The 23,297-nt window shown below is 28.4% G+C and overlaps 3 protein-coding genes across 5 annotated transcripts in view; all 3 read left to right on the top strand.

Moving 5' to 3' along the window:
- LOC101505169 (uncharacterized) overlaps nt 1–4,964 on the top strand; it is a 6,843-nt gene extending 1,879 nt beyond the window's left edge. Inside the window, exons 4-9 of the mRNA XM_073363333.1 lie at nt 1–709; nt 1,257–1,348; nt 2,516–2,590; nt 3,233–3,294; nt 3,380–3,449; nt 3,753–4,964. The exon at nt 1–709 is cut by the window's left edge and continues 6 nt beyond it. Of these exons, the coding sequence (XP_073219434.1) occupies nt 1–709; nt 1,257–1,348; nt 2,516–2,590; nt 3,233–3,294; nt 3,380–3,449; nt 3,753–4,613 (1,869 nt within the window). The 3' untranslated portion in view covers nt 4,614–4,964. The remainder of the gene's footprint in view (nt 710–1,256; nt 1,349–2,515; nt 2,591–3,232; nt 3,295–3,379; nt 3,450–3,752) is intronic.
- A 3,125-nt stretch (nt 4,965–8,089) lies between these two features.
- Nucleotides 8,090–10,966, top strand: LOC101504856 (transmembrane 9 superfamily member 11). Its single transcript, XM_004508338.4, has 2 exons — nt 8,090–8,535; nt 8,692–10,966. The coding sequence occupies exon 2, from the start codon at nt 8,715–8,717 to the stop codon at nt 10,683–10,685; it is 1,971 nt and encodes a 656-aa protein (XP_004508395.1). The 5' UTR covers nt 8,090–8,535; nt 8,692–8,714; the 3' UTR covers nt 10,686–10,966.
- A 3,305-nt stretch (nt 10,967–14,271) lies between these two features.
- On the top strand, nt 14,272–17,676 carry LOC101504310 (sugar transport protein 7-like). Of its 3 annotated transcripts, XM_012718019.3 has the most exons (5): nt 14,272–14,599; nt 15,626–15,945; nt 16,302–16,626; nt 16,765–16,928; nt 17,027–17,676. In XM_012718019.3, the coding sequence occupies exons 1-5, from the start codon at nt 14,476–14,478 to the stop codon at nt 17,429–17,431; spliced, it is 1,338 nt and encodes a 445-aa protein (XP_012573473.1). In that variant the 5' UTR covers nt 14,272–14,475; the 3' UTR covers nt 17,432–17,676. The 3 variants fall into 3 exon arrangements, with proteins under 3 accessions (XP_012573473.1, XP_004508393.1, XP_004508394.1); XM_004508336.4 differs by having other exon boundaries at nt 16,302–16,928; XM_004508337.4 differs by lacking the exon at nt 16,302–16,626 and having other exon boundaries at nt 14,273–14,599; nt 16,725–16,928.
- The last annotated feature ends 5,621 nt before the right edge of the window (nt 17,677–23,297 follow it).

Below are 23,297 nucleotides of genomic sequence, written 5' to 3'. Positions count from 1 at the left end.
AAAACTCCAAGTGGCATTGGCACATCATCTGAACAGATGTTACAATCAACCTCAGTTTTAAATTCATCGTCCTTTGAAAAGGATGTTGGTTCTGATGAGGCTATCGACTGTAGCAATCAGATGGAAGAAGACTCGCCATCAAAGGTTCCTTCTGGGAGAAATTCAGGGTTTCTTTCTATTGGAGGGCTTAAGCTATACACCGAGGACATCTCAGATAACAAAAGTGATGAAGATGGCAATGAAGAGTCATATGATGAGGACGGCTCTTGTCCTTCTGAGGCAGAAGTTCTTGGATCATCTGAAAGCAGTGATTCCGAAGATACATATGACAGTGATTCAGACATTGATGATGAGGTTGCAGAAGATTACCTGGAAGGAGTTGGTGGTAGTGAAAACATCATTGATGCAAAATGGTTGCTAGACCCTGTTTTGGATGAGTCAGATGATGACAGTTCTTCTAGCGGTAGCTATGGCGAGGCTTTGGAAAAGTTGGGTGGAATTTCCCTTCAAGACGCATCCAGGGAATATGGCATGAAGAAAGCCCAACCATGGAGGAAACGATCTGTAAAGTCCATACCTTTTACTCTGGATGACCTAATGCTAGAAAAGGATCCAAGAACCATTTCTGCTAGAAAGAAGCATGTTTCTCGGTGTCCTCATTCTTGGCCTTCACATGCTGAGAAGAGTAAAGCCTCAAAAAGAATTCATGGTACGACAATTCTGCATCCATCGATGTCAAAGATCCAGTGTTATTCCCTTAGTTCGATGCTTTAAATTTAAGCAAATCTTTTTGGCTCATTGAATTTACATTCTACTTTTTGAACCTCAAAAGCATTGAGTTTTTCAGTCAAAAGGACTATGTTGTCACAAATCTCCTTTCATTAATATCGTTAATTACCTGAACTTTTAAATCCCTTGTTTATTTTGGCTGGATGGTTGAAATTGTGGGGCTGGGAAAACAACTGGTTGGAAAACAGTTGTATGTTCAATTTGTTTATGCATTCATCTTTTGACTTGATGCCTGAGCTTCGAATTCCCCAAATACTATATCAAATTGCACACTATTTTTTAAGAAAATGTTATGCAAAGAAGTTACAAGATCATAGGAATTTTCACATCCATGAAATTTCAACTTGAAATGGTCGAACTTCTAGCTATTGTGTTATAGATATTGAAAAAACACCCCTGTGGGTGCTCACACACACGAGGGAATCCCAGTTCCAGCAATCCATTTTACTAACACAGATTCTGTACAGGTGAAAAAAAGAAACTCCGTAAAGAAAGGATTGCTGTCAAGCGTAGAGAGAGAATGCTTCACCGCGGCATTGATCTCGAGAAAATTAATTCGGTATGGATTTCATCACCAATTATAGTTATTTCTGGTTTGCGGCCATACTATTTCTAACTCAGTTTTCTTTTGTTTACACTTTCCTTCCCTTTATCTTTCTCGCATACTTATTTGTATTCAATATATGTGTAGATCAATGAGATTCAGTTCTAACTTATTGTATCAAACTGTTGTTCAGCACACTGGTAAAATAATATATTTTTATATATTCAGTCATGTAAATAAATTGTTACATAATTGTTTAGTTTATTGTTTGGTTAGTTTTGGTCATTTTACTCTATCTCAGTCATCTACAGATTTTCAAAATGGGATTCCATGCCTAATAATGCCAATATGTAGTATAGTTTTATTATTATTATTAGATATTTGTAATTTTCAAATAAAATTACTCAACTACCTCACTTTGGGTGGAAAGTTTTTGCTACAAACTTGACTGTTTATGTATGATATATGATGTTTAGATAACAAGCTTTTCACGAACATCTGGTGATCCTTTACATAAGCATCACACCTGTAATTTTCCTTTTAATCATGTATAAGTTCTATGACTGGATGGAAGGTCTCGTAATTATGGTTAGAAAGTTGTGTGTTAAGATAATGCTATTGTAAGTCATTGATTTATGTGTTGGTTTATATCTCTGGTGACTCTTGGAGTGTGAGACATGGGAACATATGTTTATGGCAGGCAACTGTTTGTCTGTGTTGCATTACCATCAAAAGGAAGAATTGCAAAAAGAGATATTGTTTGAGCATTTAAATTCACTTTATATTTTTGTGATACTTGTCACTGTGTTATAGATAAAGTCAGAAACTACCAACATTCAGGGTTGATTAAGCTTTTAAGTTTTGTACTTTGTGTTAATGCAACGGACAAAAAGAATTACGAAGGTGTTTCTGTTATCTATATTGGAAGCATACAGAAGAATGGGCAATTTTGCAGAAACCATGCTCCAATCCCTCTTATCCACTACGATTAGAACGAGTACCTTTTACTTTTTGTGCATCTCAAACTGACAATTTTTGGTCCTCGTAGTATTTGTGATCTATTGCTTTTTTGCTTTATACTAAATCACATATTTCTTTGTTGAGTGTAACTTTTCTTTGAAGTTCCTATGCTTGACTTTGTTTGCGTTTCTAACCCATTTTTTTTTTGGGGGGGTATTCTAGAAATTAGAACAGATTGTTATGGAGCAAGTGGACATGTTCTCTTTCCAGCCTATGCATTCTCGGGACTGCTCACAGGTATAGTCCTTTCTGTCTGTATGCTGGTCTCTCTCACAAGCGTCCTAAATAGTATGGCTTAAAAGTATTGATATTCCGAATGAATACCAGCTTCTGTTTTATTTTGTGAAAGATGTATCATGTATAGTTATTTTAAAGTTATTCTTTGAAACTATTGATTACAAAAATAATATAGTAGTAACCTTTTGTAGTAGTAAGACTCATTTATTAAGTTCATCAATATCATAAGAAACGGAAACTATTATTATTTAATTTTATAGTAATAATTTATATTTTAAATGTTCAGTTGTAGTATATTAAAATTTTGTTCCTGGATTGGATTTATAATTGATATAATTTTGGAATTGAAGATCTTACATTATAAAATTATAATTGAATTTATATTTCTAATTCTACCTTCTGGTTGTTTCCAACCCAACATCATAATTTTGAGCCAATTCAAATTTTGATAAAATTGATTGTGAGATTAAAACTTCTACACTAAAGTTCTATTCCGTAATTTAGTTGCTGTTGTAAGTGATTTTGGTACGTCGCATTAGTGAGTGACATATGATATTCATCTATATAATTTGTAATGCACTGGTGTCAACGTGTTCCTAACTGTGTTGGCCTTGTAATGATCTCAGTTCACAATGATTGTAGGTACAAAGATTGGCAGCAGTTTATCAGTTGCGGAGTAGCAGCCAAAGTTCTGGGAAAAGAAGGTGATGATGATTTCCATATTCAAAAAATTGAGTGTTAGTGTCTACAGTTGCAAATTTAATAACTAGTCTGGATTTGTGGTTTCAGATTTGTGACAGTGATGCGGACACAATTTACATCAATGCCATCTTCAAGTGGTAGACAGCGCCTGGAAAAGGTTCTGTGGCATGACTGATTAGATCTTGACATGCATTTTTTTAAACACTGCTTAGCCTTTATGCTCTTCCTCCCGATTTCATCCCTCCCCTTGAGATAGAGTGGCCCAACCTCCACCCATTTCCCCACTCTTCCACCCCAATGCAATTGATGCTTTTGATCATTTGATAATTGGATATTTATTCGAAACTAGAGGTTTTTTAATTGTTATATCACAGATATGGTATTTACAAATTTTGAATCATCTGTACAGTAAGTTTTCATAGTTTAGACTGACTTTTTTATGACTTCTTCATTACTTCAGTTGTTAGGAGCTGATGAGGAGAAAGCTGATTTTTCTGTCACGGATTATATGAACAAGAAGTCAGTGAGTGGAGACAGAAGACTGAGAAAGAAAAATGCTATAAGGAATGACTTTAGACTACAAGAACTTCAATCTGCCCAGAGCAAGACATCGAAGAGCTCAGCCAGCAGACGCAGCAGTAAAGTGAAGGACAAGACAGGGAGTGGACAAAAGAGTTCATATGCTGATCAGCCAGTGTCGTTTGTATCAAGTGGTACAATCCACCCAGAAACCGTGAAGGTTATAGCTGTTGATTCTGAAGAAACTGATAGTGCTCATAAGAAGGGTGACACCAGCTCTGCTAATATAGGTTCTTTTGAGGTACACACTACCGGTTTTGGTTCAAAAATGATGGCTAAAATGGGATACACTGAAGGAGGAGGATTGGGGAAAAATGGTCAAGGTATGGCACAACCCATTGAGGTTATCAAAAGGCCCAAATCACTTGGTTTGGGTGTGGAATTCTCTAGCAACCTTGATGAGCCAACTAGGGACAATCCTTCTGGTATCGGTACTTCTGAAAAGCATACCAAAGGCTCTTCAAGTATTGGCAAGCATACAAAAGGCTCTTCAAGTTTTGTTTCTTTTGAAAAGCATACAAAAGGGTCTTCGAGTTTTGCTTCTTTTGAAAAGCATACAAAAGGTTCTTCATCTTCAAGTATTGGTGCTTTTGAAAAGCACACAAAAGGATTTGGATCTAAGATGATGGCAAAGATGGGATTTGTTGAAGGTGCGGGATTAGGTAGAGATTCACAAGGTATTACTGCTCCATTGGGTGCTGTTAGGTTACCAAAGTCACGAGGACTTGGCGCCAAAAGTTAATTTAGAGTATGTTTGGTTCCACAGTAAAATTGGTAAAATTACGGTGAAAAAAGCTACTTAGTATTTGCAAAGTCACGTGAGCTCCTTTGATTTTGCTAATCCCGCTGAACCAAATGAGCACTATCATGTCTTTTGTGTCTTCCGTTCTAATTGTGTATTATCATTACCATAAAATGTTATGATTCTACGTTGTAGTTAAACGTAACATGACTGTCTCTAAAAAACAATGTTAAATTTTACAGTTTTTTTACCTGTAGTCTTTTAGTTATGGAAAGAAAAAAAAACTGGGTCCTACTTCTATGGGGGACATGTAGTTATGTTAAGATTTTATCAAGATACATTTTGCATTGATTTTGACCAACTATTATGGAAACACGCGGAGTTTAATAGTTTAATCTCTCTAAGGCGATGCAAATGGAGAATGGTTTTCCTTTTTTTGAAGTGAATAAAAACATAATATGATTAACATTTCTTTAATATTGAGGAAAATGTGAGTTAGTACTACCACGTCTGTTCTCAAATCATGAAAGCTATACGGCACCAAGAAAATGTTGTCATTGTACCCTTTCACTTACAAACATTTAATCTAATGTTTTTGGTTAATCTCTCGTCATCACAGGGACCATTTATACCTTTTAGATTTCAGTTTAAACCTTTCCTGTTTTTTGGACGAATTGTTTCAATTTTAGCGAGAAGGAAAACTTCATTTGCAAAATGGCAGCATTCAGCTGTTTAATAGTCGTTTTCGAAGGCAATTGAACCAGATGACATTGTGTATGGTTGCTTGCTGTATGAGATTATTATGCAACCAGGTATAGATATAATCACCTATTTACAACATTATAAAAAATTTCTCGACAATTTAGAGTCTTTATAAAATCTCACAATTTTGTTTTTAACTTTTATGAAAATTTCATTAATTTTTTAGTTCTATAAAATTTTTTATTTTTATTTTTAGTCTTGATCATAATCTAATTATTATCTATCCTTAGAATTTTTAAATGATTTTTTACACTAATATTTGAGGCATCATAAGAAATTTTTTTATAAAAATTAACTTTTTTTTAACAAGCGATTAAAATGAATTTTTAAACATCAAATACTTTAAAATTTATATTTAATTTATTGTTAGTTGAAATTTTTAAAATTTTTGCAAGTTGGTTGTTAAACATGTTTTAAATATTACCAAAAAAATTATTTGAAAATTTAAAAGATATATAATAATTATATTAAAATTAAATTTTAAAAATTGATGAATTTTTTTATACAAACTAAAAATAAAATAGTGAAATTTTTATAAAAAATGTATTTAACGCTAAAATTTTAAAGAGTGTCACGTTTACCAAAGATGTTATTTTTTTGCCAAACAATTTCCATGTTCAGGTATTCTTCCATTAGATCTAGAGTTCACCTCACCTGGCTTGATGCTGAAGTTTCAAATACTAACCCTTTACGTCAGTGTCAATTCAAAGACACATATATAAAAATAAAGGGATATTCAAAATCACAATTTCAAACCTGTTCTTCTATAACTTCAATCACAGTTGTTTTGTACTATCCGTAAAGTTATAATTTGTGCTGGAGAAAGGAGAATACAACTATTTTTATTTAAAAAAAATATTCATTCATCCAAATTAATATTCATTCATCCAAATTAATAAAATACATTGTTCCAAAACTACATAAATATAAACTTATTAAAATTGAAAAAATATGAATATGTGAATAAATTATAACACTCATGTTAATAGAATAGAATAGTAAAATGTGTACAATTTTTTGTCAAAAATAAAAATCTGAAATACTTATGTTTATGGATCTGTTATGTTAATAATGTTAAAGTAATTGATTGAATATATCTAAATGAGATTAAAGTTAATATATCAATTTAAACAAAATGAATACTGGGACAAACCGAAAAAATCAAACAACACCGCACCAAAATTGTAAACGAAATAACGTTGCATTTGGACGATGAAATAATGAAAAAACACCAAAAAAAAATATTTATGTAAAAATGACTTATTTAATTAAAATTATAGAATAAAAACAATGTATATGGGTGATTTAAGGTCCCAAAATACCTCAAAATTATGTCTCTCTATAACGAAGAAGAAACAGATATAGAGGGAAGAAGGATTTGCCGCAACTTAAGTTGGAGAGAGGTAGATAATATAAACTTAAAGAAGGGAATGTAATACTAATTTTTATAAGGGTCAGTTTGACAAAAAAGTAGATAATATAAACTTAAACAAGAGAATGATATACCAACTTTTTTAAGGGTCTCTTTGAAAGACAATATAAGAGACATAATAACAATAAGTTATTATGTCATGTCCGACTATAGTGTTTAAGGTACCAACATGATATGATAAGCTAATTTATAGCTATATCATATCGTGTCTCATTAATTGAAATTTATATCCTAAATATGAACTGAGTTGAAAACTAACATGATATGATAAGTACAATAATGTACTCAATTATCTTTATAAAATATAAATATAAAAATAATTTATAAAATATAATCTAAAATAAAAATAATTAATAGAATTTGATCTTAAATTTAAAAATAAAATATTAATAATTAATTTTAAAAAATATTTATGATTTTATCACAATCATGGATTTTTCTTTTTATATAATTTAATAAATATATAGTTTTGTCTTTTTAAAATAAATATAATTTAGTTACAAGGGTATTTCTATCATTTTCATATAATATATATCATATCTTTATTTATATTTTAACAAATAAAATAGAATTAAGTACTCAATAGATAGTTTTAAAGAGTGTCAATAGATAGTTCTAAATATAATATTATTTCATTGCTTATTTAATTTTTTAGTATTTTTTATTAATTTATAATATTTAAAATATAATAAGTTAATTTTTTTAAAATTAATTATTCATAGTAGTAATTTTGTTATTTGAATATAATATATATTATATTGATGAGATGTGTATCAAATTTGACAAAATAAAATGCTATCCTATTAATTATTAGTGACAAATATAGTATATGATAATGTTTATAATATCACTATCCTATCTTATTTTATCCAGCTTTACATATCTTATGTCTCGATGCACATCAAACAGCTAACATCAAACAGCTAAATGTATTTAGGTGACATTAATACAAGCCAAGCCACTGGAGTCTTAAAGTATTGATCTTAATGAGTAACATAAGAGTTTGAGTAATCTATTTGGCCTCTATAATATCCTCAAAATAAGAAACAATACGATTTTTAATAATAATTAAAAATAAATAATTTAATTTTTATATTTGATTTAAATCTTAAATTATATCTTTTTCTTTAAGAACATGCGAATCTCTATTAAAGTAGATTTAACACAATTCATCCTAAAAAACCTATAAATCACCTGATACGTATTTGTTACATAAAAGCCAGTATATGAAAAACTTTATGAGATTTCAATTCCTATATTTGCCAAGATCTGCAACAAAGAAAATAATCACATAATGAAACAAACTATAAGCAACATAGATTTCAATCGCAGATTTTGATAACTTATTGGAGAGGATTATAGAAACCAAAAGTAATAAACTTGAGGAATATAGAAATCAAGGAAGATGTCATAAGATTAAATTAAGTCTTATATTTTTCGTTCGAGATTAAGTGAATGTATAATAGCATAAAGGTAAATTTGTATATAAGAAAGGTTACTATAGTCATTTAAGAAAAAGAACACACCTGAATCTCACGATAAAACGAAACAGAAAGTAGAGCAAGCAAATGAATGTGCAGTCCCCAGCTTGAACGTTTTCTCTCGCTGCCTGCACGACATCGTTTCGCGTTTGTTTTCCATTCCTTTTATTAAATTCACATTCACATTGCTCCAAGATCTCGCTTTATCTTATGCCCTCAACAATCTCAATTCCCACTCAGATCTAAGGTAACTTCAATTCACATCATATTTGCATTACTTCTTCATTCCCATTTTAAGCTTCCATTTTTTGCATTATTTCTTATTAAACTGATAGATAAACTAGTTAGATTAAAGCTTGTTCATTTCAATTTGTTTTACATTTTCCTTATCTGGGTCTTTCAGATCTGATTCAAATAATTCCAAAAATGGACTCTTTTCACAAATTCAGTTCATGGGTATTGGCTTTCTGTTTGCTATTTCAATTAGGGTTTGGGTTTTACCTTCCGGGTAGTTACCCTCACAATTATCAGATTGGTGATGAGTTATCGGTGAAGGTGAATTCTATTACTTCAATTGATACTGAAATGCCCTTTAGTTATTATAGTTTACCCTTTTGTAAGCCTCAAGGTGGTGTTAAGGACAGTGCCGAGAATCTCGGCGAGCTTCTCATGGGGGATCGAATCGAGAATTCGCCTTATAGGTTTAAAATGTTTACCAATGAGACTGAGGTGTTTTTGTGTCAAGTTGATAAGTTGTCACAAGATCAGTTCAAGATCTTGAAGAAGAGGATTGATGAGATGTATCAAGTTAATCTTATACTTGATAATTTACCTGCAATTAGATTTACAAAGAAAGATGAGTACTTTCTTAGATGGACTGGTTACCCTGTTGGTATCAAGATTGAGGATGTGTATTATTTGTTTAACCATCTTAGGTTTAATGTTCTTGTCCATAAATATGAGGAGACCAATGTGGCTCGTGTTATGGGAACCGGTGATGCGGCCGAGATGATCCCACCTGTTAAGGAGCGATCTGATAAACCTGGGTACATGGTTGTTGGGTTTGAGGTTATACCATGTAATATTATGCATAATGCTAATTCTGTTAAAAACTCGAAAATGTATGAGAAATACCCGTCTCCTATTAAATGCGATCCGTCGACTGTGACAATGCCTATTAAAGAAGGCCAGCCGGTTGTGTTTACCTATGAGGTTACCTTTGAGGAGAGTGATATCAAGTGGCCATCTAGATGGGATGCTTACTTGAAGATGGAGGGAGCCAAAGTTCATTGGTTCTCGATCCTCAATTCGTTAATGGTGATCACTTTTCTTGCTGGTATTGTTCTTGTTATCTTCCTAAGAACTGTTAGGAGGGATCTGACTCGTTACGAGGAGCTTGATAAGGAGGCTCAAGCACAGATGAACGAGGAGTTATCTGGTTGGAAGCTTGTTGTGGGGGATGTTTTCCGTGCTCCGTCGAATCCATCTTTGTTGTGTATAATGGTTGGGGATGGAGTTCAGATTCTAGGAATGGCTGTTGTAACAATATTGTTTGCTGCACTCGGATTCATGTCACCGGCCTCTCGCGGAACACTCATCACAGGTATGCTGTTTTTCTACTTGATACTTGGTATTGCTGCTGGTTATGTTGCAGTTCGACTATGGAGGACAATCGGGAGCGGCGATCAAAAGGGTTGGGTTTCAGTTGCATGGAAAGCTGCTTGTTTCTTCCCCGGTATCGCCTTTTTGATCCTCACATTCTTGAACTTCCTATTGTGGGGAAGCCATAGTACAGGAGCCATTCCATTTTCACTCTTTGTTATACTACTTTTGCTTTGGTTCTGCATTTCTGTCCCACTCACACTCGTTGGTGGCTACTTCGGAGCAAAAGCACCTCACCTCGAGTATCCTGTTAGAACCAACCAAATTCCTCGAGAAATTCCACAGCAGCGGTACCCATCATGGCTTTTAGTTCTAGGTGCCGGTACTCTTCCCTTTGGTACCCTTTTCATTGAGCTCTTCTTTATTATGTCCAGCATTTGGATGGGTCGTGTTTACTACGTTTTCGGGTTTCTATTCATCGTTTTGATTCTTCTTGTGGTGGTATGTGCCGAGGTATCTCTAGTTCTAACATACATGCACCTATGTGTGGAAGATTGGAGATGGTGGTGGAAATCATTCTTTGCTTCTGGTTCTGTTGCATTGTACATCTTTTTGTATTCCATAAACTATCTCGTATTTGATCTCAAGAATCTGAGTGGACCTGTTTCTGCAACACTTTACTTGGGATATTCACTCTTCATGGTTCTTGCAATCATGTTGGTTACAGGCACAGTTGGATTCCTCTCTTCATTCTGGTTTGTGTATTACTTGTTTTCTTCAGTCAAGTTGGATTGAGGACTTAAGCTCTAAAGAATACTGTTTCATCAAAATGACACTTGGAAATGTTCGATCTATACTATGTGTTACTTTATTTCAGTTTATTTTATTAGGGGCATAGAAAATTTTATAGGAAAATAATTGTATCCAGTTTTGCTTACTGTATTTCATTATTAGATATAATATCACTGCATTTCATGATAAGTTGGTATTCTGAAGTTTATAATGTAATTTGGATGTTGAAGTTAGTCGATGCAATTCAAGTCTTCATGACACGCCAATGTGCCATGCACAAGTTATATTTTCGTTTTATTCATACAATACAATTAGTTATCCTGTACAATAAAAAGTGGTAAGGAATTCATATACTTTAAGCAAGCTGTTAAGGTTTTGATTCGTAGCTCTTGTGTATGGAGAAAATTTGGTTGAAAAGGAAGAACCGGTTTGTTTGTTCAATAGATTCTCAACTGAGATTATTACACTGTTAAACGGTGATAGATATTTCTTATCTATAATATTAGTTTTTATTAAAAATTATATTTGCACATTTTTATAATTGCCCATTTTGGGTTCATTTTGGAAAAGCTCTCTTGGGAAATTCTACGTAGAAGGGGGAAAAGAAAAAGAAAGAAAATGAAAACAGATAGGTTTGATTAATATGTTGAGTTTTTTTGAATTATTTGAAGAAATAAATTATAATTTAGCCATGTAAAATCAGTTTGATAGAAAGATTGATAACTAAAGGGAAAAACTCAACTTTGTTAGAAGCTAATAGAATAAAATAGTTATCAAAATAAACTTCCAATGCCTTATTGCACAGTGCATACCTGTGGATTTCAATTCAAATCCACCAAGATCCAACCCCAAGAGATATTTATATGGTTTTGAGAAGCTATGATGAATATCAACCTTTATAACCAGCGCCTTAATAATACAACCTTTGTTCGTAACTAGAGAGTATTCCTCAAACTTCTACTCCATGAGCTAAGCTAACACTTGAAGTAATTAATTTTTTATCACGCTAGTCAATCATTCTATCGTTGGCTTGAGCATAATACAGCGGTGATGTGCCGTGAAAGAAATGGAGGAACAAGAATTTAAGGTGCCAACTCAATTAAAATAATTCACGTGGCACGTGGCAGTGACATATCACATTGTGTTAGTCAAATCACATTGACTTTCTAACAAAGGTTAAAATTGTTTAATGAGAACTTTTTGAGGAATTAAAAAGTGTAAAAAAAAATTATAAAAATTTAAAATAAAATACAACAATTTTATATGATTAAATATTTATTCAATTCAATTAAGTATTTATTTAATTTCTAGAATCACTCATTGAAAGGTAGTTCGGCCTTAGAAAAATTAAATATTCCGTTGCCGATTGAGGAATACTTTGAGACCCCTACTAGGGAGTCAAAGATCTCAATTACAGTGATCAGGAGAAAAAATATATAAAAATAATTTTGAGAAAAAAATTACAATTTCATACACTATTCAATTTAAAATATTCTACATATAAAATAAATTATAATATAAAAAATATAGTATTTGAATGATTATTATATTAACTTTTAAATTCTTTATTTAATGTTTGATGTTAAAAAATAGTTCAATTTAAAATCAAGTTAATATCAAAGAAAATATTAATTTTAAATTTAAATAAAGAAATGTCAAATAACTGCAGTTCAAACGACCATTAATTTTAAATTTAAAAGACAATTGTATTTTTCCCCAAATAAATCCAAATTTCCTTTGTTGTTGGGGGCGCGTCTTGAAAATCAAATATTTTAAATGAAAGTGGGCTAACAAAAATAAGAGTATATTATAAGACAAACATATTAATTAAAAATATATTATTATCTAAATTATTGTTAAAAAATCTAAACTACCATGAATGAATATTTTTTTAGTTTAACCGTCATGCACTTTTAATATTAAAAATATTACACTATCAAAATATAATAATCATTCATTAGCATAATTTTAGAATCAGTTAAGACAAAATCAAATATATTTAATGTCTAATTGTTATAATTGATTGAAATATAAAAACTTTTTTTCTTTACAGTTATATGAATTAAATCTATATTTTTTACTCATCGTTGAACATGTTATATTATAAAATAAAAACAAGATAAACTAATACAATTAATAAAGGGATTAGTTCGAAGACACTAAGTATGAAAAAAAAATTATTGTTTATAAAATGAGATCATTTTAAACCGTTATACTTTAATTATAACTACTTTTTCATAAATTATATGCTTATTCAAGAAAAAAATGAAATATAATATTTATTTATTTTGATTAAAAATATATATAAATTACAAAAAAAAATGTAATTGAATTAATAATGTCAACTATTAATATGAAAAAATTTAACATTAACAAACTTACTTTATTGTCTTAATTAATTTTATTGTTGAATAGTTAACGAGGGGATGCAAGTAATTGACACTTAACAATGCAAAGTTTGCAACAAGAAAAACACTGGAATTAATAAATAAAAACTGCATGTTAAAAAAACAGTGATTAAAAAAAGGTGCAACAAAAAAAAGCAGCAATTAGAAAAACAGAAACCTACAAAAAAAATGCAGTAGAAACATATATATATCTGCAAAAATAAAGCTACACATTAAACATAATTGTCATTTAAATAATTAATCTTTAAAAGAAATTACTAATAAATTTATTAATGAGATAACAATATAATTATTCAAATAGAGATTTATAATTTCAATGCAAAATGATATGATTGTTAGTTATCTAATATTAAAGTTTTAGCAGAGTCATTGAAATTTAATTCATAGAATCACTTTGTAAGTAAAAAAATGTTACATATATAGTTTTAATTGATGTATAAAAAAAGACGCGACAAATATTTATTAATAATAAATATAAAAAATTACAACACAAATATTTGTTACTCATATATAAAAATATAAAAAAATTTGTCATTAATTAATAAATATTAAAAAAAATATGAGATACGTATTTGGCATTGATAAAAATAAAATAAAAGATATACATTTATAACTGATGCATAAAAAAATACATAATAAATATTTGTCATTGATAAATATAAAAATTTATAAAAACAAATATTTATCATTTATACATAAAAAATATGAGATAAATATTTATCACAAATAATTAAAAAAAAACATAGAGTAAACTTTTGTCATTGAAAAATAAGAGTATTAAAAAAATTAGACAAATATTTCTCAATAGCACATATAAAAACAAGAAAAAAATATTTGACCTTTATAAATATAAAAAAAAAAATGAGATAAATATTTATAAATAATATATAAATTAAAATATTTGTTTAAAATCTAAATGGGGGCAATAAAATAACTATGGCGCGTCATTCACAGAATAACACAGATTTATTGCTACCGTTAATAAAAAATAACCGATGCTTTTGAAAATTAAAAAAGAAGTCTAATAAAAAGTGGCAATAGATTTTCAAGATTATTTTATTTAGGAATAGGTATCCATTTAATATTTTTCTCTTATCACAAAATTGTCCATAACCATCTTATTATAGTTATTGACTTTTCACACAAACTCGTGATTTTAATAGAAAATATTCATGGGGAAGGGACAAAGTTACCATTACCAAACAAACAATAATTCAACAACTATGTAAGCACACGCTAACTACTTTTCTGCTAAATCCAAATGACACATAAATTTATCCACCAATTTATGTTTCTGTATTATCACTTCCACCACTCATCTAAGCATCCACATATTGACAAAACAAAGTGTGCTCTGTGTCTGAGGAAGGATAGGAATTCAGGAAATGGAGGTTGTGTCTAAAATGAGGGCAGAGCAATACAATGGGAGAGTCACAGTTCATGTCATCATCGCTTGCATTGTTGCTGCCACTGGCGGGTCTCTCTTCGGCTATGATGTTGGAATTTCAGGTTCTACAATATTTCATTTCTCGGAATCCAAATTTTATAGTTTCGACCCCTCTCTTTTAGGTTCTTCTATCTATGTCAATAATTGCTTTTTATTTTTATGAAGATTCATATTTAGCATTTTTCTCACAAGAATATGTAAATAAGTATTAGATATAAAAGTTAATTAGTTTCTCAAATATGTTAGTTATTTAATTAAATCGATTAATTAGTTACTCTAGCTAGGTAAGGGGATACAATTTGCTATTATAGAAAAAGTACGATCATCGACCTCTTAATTTGAATATGCAAGATATTATTTCAAGTGAATCTTCAATCTACACATCAAAATTTAGTAGAAACAAAATAGTAAATATATGAAATTGGACAATGTGAAATTATTGATTGGATTCTATGATCAAGATTACAAAATATTTGTTGATATATTTCTTCTTTCTTTATAATTAACTTAATTGATATTTTAAAAAATTCATTTTTTTCTTTTAGCTCTTGCGTTCTACAAAATTCATTATTTCTTTAGCTTTAATTGTTCTTCTAGTTTATGTCCATAAAAAAATTTAGCAAAATTTATTCTTTTTAAGCCTCATTGACATTTATGCTTTTATCTAAAACAACAATACAAAATTATATATTGGATGGTTAGACACAATGTTATTCTTTTTAATCTTAATTGACATTTCATATTTTATCAATATTAGTTTTTATTCATAATAAGAATAATGAAACACAAAAATCATTTTTTTGTTTATGAGATATCTAACTAAGTAGTTGTTTATATAATTGAATAATATATATAACATAGTTGAATGTAAAATTTAGTTAGAGGGTATTTTGAGGTGATTAGTGTGTTAAATCTTCACTAACTCTATATATAAACTATATCATGTATTCCTTTTGGATTAATTTATATCCTTTTCTCATTCTTTCAATATAGAATTTATTTCCACGTTTTCTATCGAGATTAATAATAATAAGCATATCTGTTACATCCATTTATTGGATAATTGATGCATGTGCCATGGTTAACAGGAGGAGTTACTTCTATGGATGAGTTTCTTATTAAATTTTTCCCGTCGGTGTACAAACAAAAAATGCACGCACATGAAAACAGCTACTGCAAGTATAACAATCAAGTCCTTGCAGCATTTACCTCTGTTTTATACATTGCTGGTTTAGTTGCATCCTTGATTGCATCTCCAGTTACAAGGAAGTATGGACGGAAGACAAGTATCATAGCTGGTGGAATCAGCTTTCTCATTGGATCAATTCTAAATGCCGCAGCTGCTAATCTTGCAATGCTTATCATCGGTCGAATTATGCTTGGTGTTGGCATTGGTTTTGGAGATCAGGTACTGCCATTTTTTCTATAATTCTTCTGCTAATGCAAATTTTTATGAAAAACATATACAGTAGTTTCACCTCTGATTTTTTCAATTAAGTATATGAACTGATTTCACGTAATTTATATAAATTTAATTTACTACATATGTCAATTTAAGTTCACGTAAACTATTTGGATAGACTAAAAAAAACAAGTGAAATCAGCGGAAGTAAAATATTTATTAGATATCTAGTTAGTTTATACCGTTAGACTTACCTTTAAATTTAAGAATATAAACTAACTAGATATCTAGTAACACTGATATATAGAAAGAGCTATGGAGTAGCGATTTCATGTTTACTCCTTGTGATGATTCTTTCGAAGGCGATTCCTCTTTACTTGTCAGAAATGGCGCCAACGCACCTACGAGGAGGCCTGAACATGATGTTTCAAGTTGCCACAACTTTTGGCATTTTTATAGCAAATATGATAAATTTTGGAACACAAAAGATTAAACCATGGGGGTGGAGGTTGTCCCTTGGTGTTGCTGCAATACCAGCTCTAATGATGACTATAGGAGGAATATTGATACCAGAGACTCCAAATAGTTTAGTAGAAAGAGGATATAAGGAAAAAGGAAGAATAGTACTTGAAAAAATCAGAGGAACAAATCATGTCGATGCAGAGTTTCAAGATATTGTTGATGCAAGTGAGATAGCAAATTCCATAAAACACCCTTTTAGAAACATACTTGAAAAAAGATACAGACCAGAGTTGATCATGGCTATTTTTATGCCTGCATTTCAGATTCTGACTGGCATAAATTCAATTCTGTTTTATGCTCCAGTACTATTTCAAAGCATGGGATTTGGTAGAGACGCTTCTCTCTACTCATCAGCTTTGACCGGAGGAGTTCTTGCTTTCTCAACATTCATTTCTATTGCAACTGTAGATAGATTAGGGAGAAGACCCTTACTCATCAGTGGTGGAATACAGATGATTATTTGTCAGGTTAGAGAAATCTTCATTAATAAAATTCATTTTATAATAAACAAAACTCATTATTTATTAAATTAATATTATTATAATTTAATTTTTGACATGAGCAGGTTATAGTTGCTATAATTTTGGGAATGAAATTTGGAGAGAACCAAGAAATATCGAAAAGCTATTCGATATTTGTTGTAGTTGCAGTTTGTGTATTTGTTGTAGCATTTGGATGGTCATGGGGCCCACTGGGGTGGACAGTACCGAGCGAGATATTTCCATTAGAAATTCGATCAGCAGGACAGAGTATCACAGTCGCTGTGAATCTTTTGTTCACATTCATAATAGCACAATCTTTTCTTTCCCTTCTCTGTTCATTCAGGTTTGGGATCTTCCTGTTTTTTGCTGGCTGGATAATCATCATGACCATATTTGTTTATTTGTTCCTACCTGAAACTAAGGGAATTCCCATTGAAGAAATGACATTTATGTGGAGGAAACACTGGTTCTGGAAAAGGATCCTGTAAAAAGTTTCAAGGAGTCTGATTAAGCAGTTTCACTATAATTACTTAGATGTGTTATCAACTGCTTATCATCAACATGTAACTGAAAATTTTAATTTCATCTATTAAAAATAGTCATATGCTCTAATTAAGTACACTGTATAATACATATCAATATCTATAACAGCAAGTCTGTCGAAAAGAACAAAAGGAATATAAAAATAGTTATCTATATCTATACTAATAATAAAGACAATACATTATTTTCATATAGTTTGTCTTTTTTTCTTAGACTTAATTGTAACTTTGGTTCCTTTATTATTATTATCAATTCATGAGATTGATCTTCTATTTTGAAAATCGATAATTTTGGTCATTTTTTCAGTTTTTTAACTAAAAAATGATCACTTTTCATATTTTTAAGAACGTGACATACAATTTTGTGATATAGAATCATCTAGATGTATTAACTATTTATATGTCATTAATTAAATTAAAAATATAAAAAAATTTGAAAGTTGAAATATAAGTTTTTATGGCATTTTGTTCCAATTTCACGGATATTAATAATTTTACATCATCATATTATATGTCACGTTATTTAAAATATTTTATATGATTATTTTTTAGTTAAAAAATCAAAGGGAGGGATAAAAATTGTCAATTTTTAAAATAGAGAGATCAATTTTATTATAACTAACTTCTAAATGGCATTATTTATCTACTTTTTTATTGCTCAACGTAAATTGATTGTGAAAAAAAAAATATTATGTCATTTTTATTTTGAATAAAATGAGATAAATGAAATAAATATAAGTATACAAAATAAAGTGATTTTTATTTGTTTATTTATTATAAAAAAAAAACTTATGTAAGTAATAAAATATTGAAACGTGTTTTTGCAAGAAAAATGATTTAAACTAGTGATTAAGTGGTTTCTTTTAGAAAAAAAAAGAAGAAAAAAAAGACTATCTAAGTAAATATGTAAATATGTAAGACAACATCAAAGTAGTGTATTGTTTTTATTATTGTTATATTTGAAAAAATTAGACTACACCAAATTGGTGTATTGTCTTTATTATTAGTATAGATATGTCATTGGTAGTTTTTTTTTATAAAAATTTTAACTTTTCAATTCTTTAACTACTAAAAATTATTCATTTTCTTTATTATAAAAGATAGAATATTTTTTATTTTTCTTTTTTGAAATCAACATTGTTTTTTTTTATAATTTAGTCTAAACAATAAATTTTTATATAAATTAACTTTTTTTTTTGTTTTCTGTTACATGTCAATAAATATGACGTTTAGTTTTTCTGTTTTATTGTAATATTCATTTTATTCATATTTATTTTAATATTATATTTAATATAATTATATTTAATAAATGATTTCAATATTATCAACGTTATATATTTAAACGATAGATTAAGTGATTTTTTTTATAAAAAATAAAAAAAAAATATCAAGGTAAATATGTAAGACAACATCAAAGTAGTGTATTATTTTTATTATTACTATATATGAAAAAATTAGACTACACCAAATTGGTGTATTGTCTTTATTATTAGTTTAGATCTGTTATTGGTAGTTTTTTTTTATATATAAAAATCTTAACTTTTCAATTTGTTTAACTATTAAAAATTATTCATTTTCTTTATTATAAAAGATAGAAGATTTATGACTTTTTTTTTTTGAAATCAACATCATTTTTTTTATAATTTAATCTAAACAAATAATTTTTACATAAATTAACTTTTTCTTTGTTGTTTTATGTTACATGTCAATTAAGTGTGAGTTTAGTTTTTTTGTTCCATTGGTGTTTATTTTATTTATATTTATTTTAATTCAATACAACCAGATTCAATAAATAATTTCAATGTTATCAACGTTGTATATTTGAAGTTTAGTCGTTTAAATTTTATCAAACTTGTAATTTCAATTTTCTGAGTTTGTTTTCATATTTATCATTTTCAATTTTATCGAATTTGTATGTATATTGTACTTGATCGATTGACTTTTTTTAATTTGAATGAATAATTAAGTTAAATTAAAACTATTCCTAAAAAAGCTTCTAAAAACTACATTTGAGTTATCGTTCTATCATTTTTGTCCTTTCCTTTGTTTATTTTTTTAATTAATTTTTCATTGCAATAAAGTAATATTCAGTGGCAGATTTATTTTAAAAAAATCTAATAAACAATAAATAAAGAAATCTAATAAATATTTTAGTGCAACGGAAAAAAAACAGATAAACGTGCATAGGAGTGTTGGTTTGAATGCCATTAAAGAATAAAATGAATAAACTAAATAGTTATTCCTTTTCATATTTTTTTTTTTTATGGTTGATGTATTGATCTAAATTATCAAACATAGCAAAATAAATGACCAAGCTATAAAAAGGAATAAATCAGACACCCTATTCAGTATTGCAATGAGAAATATTAACGATGTATTGCTTTCATCCCAATCTCAACGGATTGAACTCGAAGCTTACATCAGAGACTAAAATGGAACATTTGTTTTAGCTAAAACAAAATAGTTTTCACTTTAGTGTTTAGTGGATACGGATGAAACTCTAAGTTTATTGAAGACCCTTAAGTGGGTTATCGAGTTTCAGTTGAACTTAATTACATTTAAATTAAATTGTAAGAAAGTAATTAATATCTTTTTAATAGTAACAAATTGAATATCATTGAATTTAGTGTAAACGAGGCACTTCATGTTCTTATTATAGTAGTCTCATCTCTAACTAGTTTCCAAATTATGATTGATGAAGATATATATATTGAACATATTCCTATATAAGCTTCTTTTAATATATTATTAGGTGACTACCGTAGTCCGTAGGAAAAAAAATTCCTCAATTTCCGTCGTTAATTTTGTCTTTATAATCTTTTTTTTAACAACTATAGTAAAGGGTCTCTATAGACCCTGACCCCAACACCTTTAAGACAAAAAACATGTTGAGAAATTCTTGCCTTGGTACAAATGTGTAGGTGGTCACTTCCAAAATTGAATCTCAGAAAACTTGAAAGAGAGATAAAACTTTTTTTTTTTTAATAAAGAGAGATAAAATTTAAAAGCATGAAATTTGATTTCCTTTTTATACTTTTCATTTTTTACATGCCATACTTTTAGTATTAGTTGGGCCTAAGAGTGACGTGTTACATATATCTCGCACGTAAGAATTTCTAGAAGAAAAACGTATTTTTTATTTTTGGCAAGGCAATAATTTATTGGCCCACATAGGAGATTCTCTCTTGGAAGGACATTCTAATGATGACATATATACTATGGAGGTGGCCAGCATTAGCAAGTAGCAACATGGAAATTGGTTTTCTCCTTACCTTGTTTTTCCTCAAATTCGGCTGAAAATATTTTTTCTTCCCTGTAATTGATTGATTGATGCAATATCCAAGAGTTCTTTTGTATTTCTGGATGTTTCAATCCATTAAAAGTTTAAAGTGAAACTAGGATATGTGTATATTTGTTAATGTATTAAACATATAAATTTTATATCTAAAATTATATTTTTAATTTTTTTGAAAAATCATGTATTTTACGTTTTTAATATATAATTATTATCTGTGGAATTTTCTTAAGAACATGTTAGGTGACCAAAATTGTCAAAATTAATGCTTTGTTTTTTTATTAGAAAAATAAAAGTAATGTTTGGATTGAAAAGGAAAATGAAAAGAAATAGTGTTAAATAAATAAAAATGCATAAAAAGTGAGATAATCTTTATTGTTTGAGAAGATAACACTTTCTTTTGCAATGTTTAATTAAATAGAAAATGTAGAATAGACGTGTATACACTATATAAAACTATAAATATATACATAAAGATCATTAAAAATTATTATTTAATTTATAACTCATGAAAAACACAAGCATATAATTTTATTAAAATGGTTGTTAAAGAAATAGAAGAATAACATAAAGAATAAAAGGAAGGAACAGACAAGACCTAAATTTAGAGAGAATCTACATAGAGTTGCATCCTATAAAGAGACGGTTGGAATATCACAGTAAAAGAGTAGTCAAAATTATTTCTCCAAATAGCAGGAGTAAGGAATTTAATTATATATTTCCAATACGAGGTGACACACATTTTCGAAGCTTAAACTTTTAGTCATTTAAATATATTTTAATTACTTCAAAAAATTAATCTTTAGATTTATGCGCATAAGATATTTTAATTTATCAAAAAAATATCAATTTAGTTATCTCCTTTTATAAAATGAAAAATTAATTTATAAAAGTAAGTATTGTCAATTAACTCTAACTGATTTAAATTACAAAATAGATGTTAATGGAATCTCGATACAAATTTATCAAAACATACACCGTAGACAACAAGTTGGCTCATCAATTTTGACACTATTGGATGATAGAGGTATTATATTGATTAACAATTTTCAATTTAAATAATCGATTTGCTATCTTGTTGATTAATTGAAAGACCATGTTACTCCATTCTTGTAGTTTTAAAAATCAAAATTATGATTTAACTTGTACTATAAACTGATATGATCTTTTTATTTTATTTTTTGTTTTTTTGATAGGCTTTCTTCGTTTAAAAAGAATTATATTTGAAGTCCGTCGGATATTAGATGTAGATTTTTCTTTTTGAATAAAAATTTAAATTTATTATATTATAAAAATTTAATCTCTTTTTTTTGAATTGTGTTGGCTAAGTTGATATCTATATGTAATACTTTACAAACAAGTGAGAACTTAGGTCTATGATACACATAAAAATTTATTTTAATATTATTTGATTTTGACGATAATATAATCTTTAAAATCTCCTTCACAGTTGATTCACGTGTCTCGTAACTCAATCCATGTCAAAAAAAATACAATTTATTTTTTAGAATTTGTCAATTTAATAATCGTTAAGAATTAATTTTACTATTTTTATTGTTTTTAAATTATAATATATAATATTGATTAAAAATGTAAAGTTGTATCATAAATTAGGTGATTTGTAAGATCGAAGTAAGTCAAATTCTCTCAGGGATGTACGGTATAATCTACAATTAAATCAGTCTAAACAAATTTTTTTTAAATAGACAAAATCTAATTTTTTCTATAAGCCTATTTAATTTAAAAGTTCAGATTAAAACATGTAAAAAGTCTTCTATGTATATTAAGTCGGTTTATTTAAATAAATATAAATAATATTTTTATTTATTATTATTATTATTATTATTATATTAGATTTTAATTTTATGTTAAATTTTAATTTTATTAATCTTTTAATAATTTAATTATATTATTTTTTATCATATTTAAATACATTATAATAAAATAAAATTAACATACAATATTATTTAAAATCAATTTCTTTAAATATTATTTTTAATTAAAAAAGAATACTTAACTTTATTGACATATTAATTTATTCAAAAATATATTAAATTACTAATCTAAAAATATTAATATAAAATATATTTTTAAATAAATTAACATGTTGCACTAGGTTTTTATATAAGTCTGTCTTGAATATAAAAAAAGTGTATGTATACTAAAGACCTTAACTCATTTTGACAAGTGCATAGTTTGAAAATTATTATTTTAAAATAAAATATAAATTAAAAAATTAACTAAAAATTGATGTATTTATTTTTAATTTTTAATTAAATATATTAATATTTCAATTATTATCTATATTTATATTTTATTAGAGAGATAATGATTTTTAGAATTTTTTTTAAAAATATTTTATGTTAAAAAAAAATCACAAACTTCACCTAATTTTACAAAAGCCTAGTTTCACCGGCCTATTGGCTATTTCCAAATTATTCGTGAAAACCGTGCAAAACCACGGGCTTGAAAAAGAAAAGGCCCGGGTGGTTAATAAAATGGTGTAAAAACTTTTTT

The sequence above is a fragment of the Cicer arietinum genome, chromosome 7 (genome assembly GCF_000331145.2).
Source record: "Cicer arietinum cultivar CDC Frontier isolate Library 1 chromosome 7, Cicar.CDCFrontier_v2.0, whole genome shotgun sequence".
In the NCBI taxonomy this organism is placed as follows: Eukaryota; Viridiplantae; Streptophyta; class Magnoliopsida; order Fabales; family Fabaceae; genus Cicer; species Cicer arietinum.
Note: the sequence above shows the minus strand (reverse complement) of the source record. Positions and strands in the feature narration are given on the sequence as shown.